General features: G+C 33.1%; 1 protein-coding gene across 4 annotated transcripts in view; it reads right to left on the reverse strand.

The window, feature by feature from the left end:
- The window catches only part of LOC149813265 (single-stranded DNA endonuclease family protein), a 101,962-nt gene extending 92,108 nt beyond the window's left edge, over positions 1-9,854 (reverse strand). For all 4 annotated transcript variants that reach the window (XM_089991605.1, XM_089991604.1, XM_089991603.1 and 1 more), the window contains exons 1-4: positions 9,752-9,854; positions 9,458-9,615; positions 468-529; positions 238-365 (exon numbers count right to left, since the gene is read on the reverse strand). In XM_089991605.1, the coding sequence (XP_089847731.1) occupies positions 238-365; positions 468-529; positions 9,458-9,615; positions 9,752-9,819 (416 nt within the window). In that variant the 5' untranslated portion in view covers positions 9,820-9,854. The remainder of the gene's footprint in view (positions 1-237; positions 366-467; positions 530-9,457; positions 9,616-9,751) is intronic.
- Between the last annotated feature and the right edge of the window lie 859 nt (positions 9,855-10,713).

Consider the following 10,713-nt stretch of genomic DNA (forward strand, 5'->3'; position numbering starts at 1 on the left):
AGAGAGAGAATCTCAACCGTCAGATTGTAAGCAATTGGACAGTTGAGATTGTGTTGTAGATTTTGGACCTTCCAACTGCTGGACAGGGCCCCCTTCCCTATACATATAACTTCAATCTTCAATTGAAGAGATTAGATCAGCATAGACTACACAAATGAAGTTCGTGTTATAATAAAGAGAAGATATTCTAGTGTTTTGTAGATACAAATAAAACACATAGAGAGAAGAAGGCTTTACCCATCCAAACATGGGATCCCAAGAGAAACGCCTAGATCTTTGGCAACTTTTATCATGCGCGAAAATTCAGAGCCCATGTTTCTTCTAAGTGAACACTTTCTTTGTGAAACTATCCCATCTTGGCCATTCTGTTTTCATCATTTAAAGGCATTAACACAAAGGGTTTTTCATAGAATACAACACCAAAAAGAAGTCAAAACTTTAAGAAGAAAGTATAAAAGGAAACTAACATCACCAGCTGACCCCAATCTTTTCCTATATGTAGACAATTTGAGTGCAGGAATTGAACCATCTGTATAGGTCAATAAAGGCCAGGGTTTTCAAGACAAAAATAAGGAAAGAAAAAATGTGAAACCAAAAGAAACAACCACACCATACCTGAAATAATCGCTAGATATTACCTTAAATAGAAAAATAAAAAAAAAACAAGAACAATGATCTCTGCTCAATCATAAAGAAGATGAAATTCAATAACATTCATGAATAACTGATTCATTATCATAAGAAAGTAAATTTATTTATTAAAGGAAACAAAAATTAATGAAACCTTGCAATAGATTATACTACAGAGCACGGTCAATGACATTGGAAGGAATCGTGTATAATAAACATAAATGTAATTAATGAGTTACCTCAAGAATGTTGTACGTAAGGCCCTAGAAACTCAAACTCGCATGATTTGGCAAAAGTGCCAAATCAATTATCATAAGGCTGCATTACGTAGGAGGCAAATTGATGGCAGAAAGGAGTCCTTGTCAATGAGGATGACTGGATATTTGGGGCATGATAACTGTAAGGTACTATGGGAACCACAATTTTCTGAGAAAACAATTTAGTATCTGGTCTGTCAGGGTGCAAAGCCTTTCATGGGCCGATATCATTGGTGTGTCACAGTTACCTCCTAATCATAATCTTCCCCCTCCTATGGAGGAAGACAATGGCAGCAAATGAATCTCTTTTCCCTTTGAAGTTTTATGCAGAGAAGAAAAAGAAGTTTTCTATTTCTTGGTCTGCAAGTGGGATGGGAAACCTATGGAGTGTGTGTTTTGCACATCGGAGTTGTTGAAGCTATGGAAACTTCAAAGCAAGCCGAAGTTTTGTGCGCTTCCCAAAAGTGAGTTTTGCATAGTCTTTGGAAACAAGAGACTTGAATTTTGTTCTTCACTTGGGACCTTGATCACTTGCGGTAGAATCCTAATGATGGAGACGTTGGATGGAGCGAGTATAACTTGTATCTATGGCCTGCATTCGGTATCTATTTGGGTTTGTGTTATGGGTTTGCCTACGGGCTTGGGGTGTTCAGACGCTTATTGGCAAATTGCTTAGGCTCTTGAAGGTAAGCTCATAGCTATAGATTCAAAAACTGGTTATTTGAAACAATTACATTATGCTCAAATCCTGCTAGAGTTTTTTGTTAATGTTTAATTGCAAGATATCATTAGTTTGTCTTTGGGTGATTAGTATAATGGTGTCTTAAAGTTTGAGCTTGAATATTCCTCAAAGATCTGTTCTCTCTGTCGTTCTCATGCCCATTCAGATGATCCCTGTTATTGTAAGCATGTAATTCAGTCATCTCATGATGGTTAGAAAGAGATGCATAATAAGAAAGCTAAGAAAAATTGGCTCAAGAAATCAGTTATTTCAAAGGAGATAATAGATTTTCAGTTCTTAATAATGTTATGGAGGATCATGGTGGTGTAAATTATTCGCCGCACCCCTTAATGATGCTGGACTTCAATCTTTTAGGGCTCAGTCTACCACTAGAGATCTTTCTTCAGGTGTTGATCAGATTTCATTATTACAATGGTTGTCTTTATCTAAAGACAAATTGGTATCTCTAAATAATCTAATCTATGTTCTGTTACCAAGTTGCGACGGAGACCGAGCCATGCCTTTCCCAATCTCCGAACGTTTTAGATTGAGAGCAATTTTAGTTGCTCAAAGACTGATAATTTAATTTAATTTGTTAAATAGGTATTTATATTTAATTTGGACATGTATGAACTTTTATTCAATTTTTAAATCCTCAATTTCTGAATTTTAAGTGCATGTATGGTTTGAATGTAAATGAGAAAGTAACGCGCCGAATTTTATCCCGTTAAATTTTTCACTGCAATTTTTCCAAAGTATTTAAAAATATTTCAAAAAAAAAATCCACGATTTTCGGAATACAAAATTTGAAGTATTACAACTTGGTATCAGAGCAGAAGGGAAAGACTGGCTCAAATCATGTCCAACTAACCGACATCGCTGTGGGTATATTCCACATTTTATGTTTTATGCACTATTATGAAATATATGTTCTTAATTGTTTACATTTTATGATTTGTGCAAATTTAAAATTTAAATGCTAATTAGGGACATCAGTAGATAAATTTGGTTATGCAAACATAAAAAAAAATGTATATTTATGAGGTTTAGATGCTTCATGTTATGAAATACACGTGTTTTGAATTATGAGACATAATTGATTTAATGAATCATAGAAGGTTTAAAATGAATTATTGCATAGAAGAAGCATAATGATTTCTATTTTGAATTTCTCATGTTTGATTATTCGATATTGAATTTAGAGGACGAAATTCATTTTTTTAGGAGAATAATGTAATACCCATAATTTTTTTATAGTTACTAAACAAATAAATAAAAAAAAACATTCAGAACTGTGTCGATAAATAACCCTAGTTAAATTTCAAGGACAAAATTTTTTTGAAGGATATAAAACCAGCAATTTTTCGATATTTTACGAGAAATAACATTGAATTATAGCTAAAATATTAATTGAGATTAAGATAAAAAATAATTTATAATTTGAACATTTATTAGGATTCTGAATAAATTTTCAATGGAGAACTTATTCTGAATCAAGGTTTCAATTTTTAATCAGATTTAATCAGGATTTATGTTGAACTTAAATGAAATTTAATTTGAGTTTTAATAATAGTTAGGATTCAAATTGATTATACACTTGAAGTTGGACTCTTATTAGATTTTGATTTCAATTTTTGGAGCTTTAGCGAATTTGGATTTCCGATTTGAGAATTTGAATTCAAATCGGACTTGGATTTGAATTCGGATGTAATACTTGTAATTCTTCAGAGCATTTCTAATGAATAAAATAATAAATAATAAATATTTTTATTAGAAAAAAATATAAAAATTCAAATTTTTCTAAGATGAATTATAAGAAATATCTTATGAAAAATTAAAGTTGATTCGAGTTTATTTAAGTGAAATTCGCATTCAGAATTAAATTTCTAAAAAAATATAATTTAATAAAATAACTAGTAAATTTCATCGAAATAAAGTCGAATGCGATTTCAGACGAATCTAAGCTAATTGGATATGTATGTAATGTGCATTCAATAAATTTAAATTTAGTACATGAGTTTGAAATCTAATCTACAAAATATATATATATATATATATATATTCAAAACGACCAAAGGTCCTACCGACCCTGGTAGAAAGCATTTTCGAAATGCATTTTTAGAAAAGAGATTAAATAATTTAGATAAATTGATAATGTTAATATATATCAAGTACTATTTTATATATTGCTTAAGCCTTAGAAAAAAATTGAATGTACGAAATACACCCACACGCCCAAGGGTCCTATCGACCCTAGTGAAACTCTTGTTTTTCAAAAATTAATTCTCAAGAATCCAAATTAGGTTAGAAAAAAAATAAAGGTGTAAATAAAAAAATTTGAATTAGTTGAAATCTTGATTTCTACAAATTTTGATTTGGATTAGTAAATCATGTCAATATGGATGTACTATAAAAAATTGAATTATTTTCATGGTTGATTTCATAGGAAAATATGTGTTTTGTGTTATTGGGTTTCTCAGGAAAAAAATCGATAATTTTAGTAAAAAACATGATGTGTCTAATTTTTTTCATGCAAAAATTAATTGAAAATTGTAGTGTATGTGCATGTGAATATCCTAAAATGATGACATGATTTTCTCATTTTTTATTTATAGGAAAATTATGTGATTTACTTATTTTGCTATGAATTTTACCGAATCCATTTATGAGGAAATAGTCTTTTGTAAGACGGGTCTGTTTTTCGGCCCAACGACTGCGAAAATAAGATTTGTCTATTGTAGTTCATCTTATTTTAGTCTAGTTAAAATTTTATAAATTTTCTTACTTAGTTCATATAAAAATTTTCGAAAATATAAATTCAAGTGGCTCGTTTTGGCCCCACCCGAATGCATATACACGTTATTACATATTTTCGGCCTAACACCCAACCAGTAAATCGCTCGTATTTGCCTCGTATGGAGGAGTTTTAATGAGTGGTTTGTTGCGTTGAAAAGCTAACAAAATTTTACATCTATTGTGAAATTTTGAGCTTTGTTCGTGGACTGAGCATTGTCCTGTGGCAGTCGGAACAGAAAAGTACAAGTCTGCACCAAAATGTTCGTAACTCCCTCGTACGGATGAATTTTTACAAACGGTTTGCGGCATCAAAAAAGCTAACAAAATTTCATACAAACTGTGAAAAAATCAGCTCTGACCATTGACTGAAAAAAAAATTGAAGTCTCTGTAACAGTCGGACAGAGTTGAGTTTTTTCGAGATTGAAACCGGTTTCGAACCCGGCTAGTTATTTGTTGCGAAAACTTTGTGGATATGTACATGTTGTTTCGAATGAATGTTTAGCACTCTCATTCTCTTGTTTATGCATTCATACATGGTGTTGAAAGGAATGAAACACATGTTGTGGTCTCGAACTAAAGGTTTCGAAAATGCATCCTTAGGCCTTAAGAAGGTTGAATTTATTGAATAATACGGTTAAATGGGTGTTGCACGTAAAACAAATAATTATAAGTTAAACATGTAACATTAAATGATTGATACTCACTAAGAGAAGGTGAGTGGTGTTAGTCTGGCTTCGTGGGTATTTATTTGAGCACGAAAAGTTGCTCTTCTGCAACAACGAAGATAGAAGAAACCTCCACATTAGACTGCAACATGTAGGATACAGAATCTCATGGGTAAAGTCTGATGCATCGAGATGATAATGTGGAAACTTCTCTCGCTTTTTATGTCCCTCACCCAGCACTAGCGAATGGTGCCCGACCAGGATAAAGCTACCCTTTGATTGAAAACATTGTCTGTGTTGTGGCTTTAACCCAGGACTTCCGCCTGTGTTTGTACCCACAGGGTCCTGACAACTGTAACCTAAATAATTGTGCATTAGATAGGCATGGCATGCATCATATAATAATGAAACTTTAATTAAAGATAAGAATTGATTCATGCATGAGAATCAACTTCTGCATTAGTAAGTGCATGTATTTTTAACTACTCATGCATCTTTAATTATGTCTATGCAATCTAAATTTGTTAAGTTCGAATGAATGACTGATGAATGTTAAATTCCGCCATTGTACGCTTACTTGGACTATTTTCAATACATGTGAAATTTGTATGTATTTAATTTTATTAAATACAAGAAAATTTGATGTAATTCCTGCTTACGTATTCTGATTTACATGTTTAGTATAGTTTTGTCTGACCTTATGAATTTTAATGTTTTCAGGAAGTGAGTAAGGTTATATGCGATGGCGGGAGGTTGCAACGAGGATCGAGTCATGCCTTTCCCAATCTCTAAACGTTTTGGATTGAGAGCAATTTTAGTTGCTCAAAGACTGATAATTTAATTTAATTTGTTAAATGGATATTTATATTTAATTTGGACATGTATAAACTTTTATTCAATTTTTAAATGTTCAATTTCTGAATTTTAAGTGCATGTATGGTTTGAATATAAACGAGAAAGTAACGCGCCAAGCTTTATCCCGTTAAATTTTCTGCTGCAATTTTGCCAAAGTATTTCAAAAAAAATCAATGATTTTCAAAATACAAAATTTGGGGTGTTACAACTTGGTATTAGAGTTACCTACAAAACTAAATGGTCTTCACTTGAACTGAACATATTGAAATTTCTGCATATGACTGCCATGTACATTATAACAATGATGTGAATGAAAGGATGCATCTATTGTTTAAAGAATATTTTTTGTTTTCTTTATGCATCCATGCATGATTTTGAAAAGAATGAAGTGTATGCAATGATATTGAACTAAAGGTTTCAAAAGTGCATTCATAGGCAAGTGGCTGAATTCTTTGATTGAAATTGTTATATGAATATTGCATATAAAACAAGTAATTAAGAGTTAAACATGTAACATTAAATGACTGATACTTACTAAGAGAAGGTAAATGGTACCATTCTAGCTTCGTGGGTATTGAATTGAGCACGAAGGGTAACAACTTTAATTTTTCATAAGATATTTCTTATAATTTATCTTACAAAAATTTGCATTTTTATATTTTTTTCTCATAAAAATATTTATTAATTATTATTTTATTCATTAGAAATGCTCTGAAGAATTACAGGTATTACATCCGAATTCAAATCCAAATCCGGTCTAAATTCAAATTCTCAAATCAGAAATCCAAAAGCGCTAAAACTCTAAGAATTGAAATTGAAATCCAATAAGACTCCAAATTCAAATGCACACTCAATTTGAATTCTAACTATTATTGAAACTCAAATTAAATTTCATTTAAGTTCAATATAAATCCAGATTAAATCCGATTAAAAATTGAAACCCTGATTCAGAATAAATTCTCCACTGAAAAATTATTTTGAATCCTAATAAATGTTTGAATTATAAATTATTTTTCATCTTAATCTCAATTAATATTTTAGCCTTAATTCAATGTTATTTCTCGTAAAATATCAAAAAATTGTGGGTTTTACATCCTTCCCTCCTTAAAGAAATTCCGTCCTCGAAATTTAACTAGGGTTATTTATCGACATAGTTCCAGTTGTTTTATTTTTTTATCTATTTATTTGGTAACTATAGAAAATTTATGGGTATTACATTATTCCCCAAAAAAAACACCTAAAAATCGTGGAACTAATTTTACACACCTGAAATTTATGGTTTCAGGTGTGTAAAATTAGTCATATTAATTCCAAGTATGTCGATACGGTTCTAGTGAGAGAGGACGTCACTTCTATTTTCCATGGAAATAATGACACTAATACATCTAGTATGAGGTAGGATGTTAATATGTTAATCCTAAGCAAGTGATAGATTGTGTTGGACAAGATAAAGTTAGTGGAGTTGTTTCATCATATTTATTGGTGTTAGATTTGGTAAACGGGGGAATTACCACATTAGGAAAACCAGATGCAGAATGGGATGAGGCTTATCGGGACTTGATGAGATGCCATTTTATGATGTGGAAATTTCTCGTTTGGTAAATGATGGAATTACCATGTTGGATAATCCATAGAGGAATCTAATGAGACCAATGAAGATGTTGAGATTTTGTCTAATCTAGAGGCTTTTTTAAGGCACCTAGTGAGGAAGAGACAGGGGCTTTAACAACTACTAGAAAACAGTCAATCCTTACGAATGGATCACATGCACACACGGACACACATGGATCAAATATGATGAGTAAAACAAGTTTCTAGACACGCATGAGCATCATCAACATCACCAAGGACATCCATAGAAAAATGATAGCGCCTTGGTTAACATATATTTCAGTTGGGCTGTTAGGTTGTAGTGTAGCTACTTAAATGGGAAAATTTTTAGTAGATATTTCCTTAAAAAAAATTGATAGATGTTAATAGACATCCAATTTTGAATAGATTTTATATGGTAAGATACTCTCTCTCTCTCTCTCTCTCTCTCTCTCTCTCTCTCTCTCTCTCTCTCTCTCTCTCTCTCTCTCTCTCTCTCTCTCTCTCTCTCTCTCTCTCATCCCCATAGGTAGGGATGCACAACAAGCCAAGCTAGCTCGGGTTCGACCTGTTTAAGTTCGGCTTGAACTCGTTCGAAAAAATAAATGAGCCAAGCTTGAACAGTCAGTCCAGCTTGGATAAGCTCGGTAAGCCTGATTAAGCTCTGCTCACATAGGTATACAAAGAAATTAGACTTTATATATGTATTATTTTGTTCATAATATGGTTATAAAGAAAAGTCCTACCATAATGGGTAAGTTGTTGATCTTTCCTGGAAGTGGTGTGAGTTCAAATCCCATTGTCTTCTCTTCTTTCAAAAAGGCCTTTAACACGATTTTCAAAAAACTTTAAACAAATTTAAATTAGTGTATTCAGCTCAAGCTGGGCCAAACTTTGCTTGAGCCGATCCTGTGCAAAAGGTGTTCAAGCTCTGCTCGAGCTCAAGCCGAGCTTGAACAGCCAAAATTTCTTCTCGAGCCAAGCCAGCCCAAGCTCTGCTCGAACGCAGCTGGTGTGCATCCCTACCCATAGGATACCCATATACATAGCTTTCCTGATTTCTCTTTGTGTAGCGTCCTTATAGAGTCCCATATAAATAGTTTTCCTAATCCCTCTCTATGTTAATTAAAACACTATAACCAATACAATTTAATAAATGACACTAAAAACTACACGACACTCTGTCATTTTATAAAATGTTGCCTGATGAAGGTATAGTTTATAAAAAAGCAAAAACCTAAGCAATTTAGTTAATCACATTCAACCTAAGTGACTCACCTTTGTCATTTTGAAAAAAAGTTAAAACATAATTAATTTGTTGTTCATTAATGCCCCCAATTCCTCTTTTATAAGCAGTATAGAATATGGATTTCCTTACTGAGCAGGCAGCTAAAGTTGGAGCCTTCTCAAATTGGCCCTACATTATAGGGAAAGAACGTGTCTAAGGGCATTAGTAATCAATTTAAATGAACAACCTACCAAGTTTAACACTAGGAAAAGACACAACGCACAACTCATCCAAACATTTCTGACAGATAATCACGAGACAAATACCAAAAGCTGCACATCCCAAAATCCCTTACATGCATCACGTAACTCACCTAAACATTCATAAATTGTAAAAAAAAAGATTTCCCCTTAGAGAAAACAAACTCTGTATCTTTCTTTTCCGGGAGGGAAACACTCTGCATCTCATAGAATTTTTTACCACGAACGGTTTGGCCTAAAAAACCAAAAATTTCCCCTCTTTTGGTAATTTTTTCTGATCAATCATACCAAGATAAAAATTACACCAAGAAACCCTAGAAAGACAAATGCTTCCAAACTTACCTACAGATTTTCCGTTAGGCAAACCCAGATGCGAAACTCCGCAATAAAAGATCAGGACGACAAAAGGAAAAGTAAAAAAGAAATCCATCCAACATGAGTATAGAAGGGATACCTGCGACCAGAATGAGGGTGCAATTGAGAGCGATTAGGGCTCTGAGTCTGTGGAACAACCCTCTGAGGAAGGACTTGTCCCCATTTATATGGTGGCATCGGCTTGCGCTGTGGAGTTGGATGATCCAGCACGATAAGTCGATACACACCCGCTTGTTCCTTTTTGTCCAGAACCGAAATTTGAGATTCAGGAAGTTTGTAGAAATGAAGGACAAAAGAGAATAAGAACAAGAACAAGAGGGTGCTCCTAGGGTTTCAATGATATATATATATATAGAGAGAGAGAGAGGCGCACTGGAGATGGTGGAGAGGGAGCGTCTTCTTGCAGGATTCCAGGATGTCCCACAGCTTGTTCACGCCCATCTCTCTCTCTCTCTCTCTCTCTCTCTCTAGATCAGCATTCTGAAAAGAGGGGTAAAAACAAGGGTGAAATTGAATTTTTGAACCCCCCCCCCCCCCCCCACACACACACACATATCTCAATTGGATCGGATCTGGGTCATGGTTTGACTGGAGTACGGCCCATTTGGCCAGATAAGGAGATTTCTTGCCATCAGGTAGGGCCGTAGGGTTAAAACGGTTCGAATTCGGTCCGGATCCTGCTAGATCCGAATCCAAAATGCAAATATTAGATCCTAATACGGATCTGGGTCTGAATTAGATCCGATGAAGTAAGGTTGAATCTGAATCTAAAATACAAGTCATGATATTGGATCCAGAAAAAATAAAAGAAAAACAAGCTATTTACATATAAACAGTGCAAACTAAATTTGATTTGGATCAATTTCATTTCTGAATCCAACCTTAATCCAAAAGTAATTTTATTGAACAAATCTGAATCCAACTTGAATGTGCATTCAAAATTACTTAAAGGATCCAAATCTAGAGCCTGAAATTGAAGCTATGTTAGGATTGAGGTTTCTTCCTTAATACAAATCCAAAAAAGGTAAAACAAAATGCTAAAATCAAACCCAAAATGTGTAGATTAACCCAATATTTTTATTTAGATTTGTAGGACTGATTCTAACTTATACTGAATCATTTTTTAAGCTGGTTGAAAATAATATATCAGAGACCATAAAACATTTGAAATCTTAGTATTTTAGATTTTAGCAGATCTAATAAGGGTTAACTTATGAATATCACAAAAAATAAATACGTTATAACCAAATCAAACCTAAATCAACAAAGAAACCTATTTAGACATGCTTTTCAAAATTGTTTTGATGAAAAACCCATGATTCGTACTTTGCAATT

The sequence above is a fragment of the Nuphar pumila genome, chromosome 16, assembly GCF_984573655.1.
Source record: "Nuphar pumila chromosome 16, dmNupPumi1.hap1.1, whole genome shotgun sequence".
NCBI classification, from domain to species: Eukaryota; Viridiplantae; Streptophyta; class Magnoliopsida; order Nymphaeales; family Nymphaeaceae; genus Nuphar; species Nuphar pumila.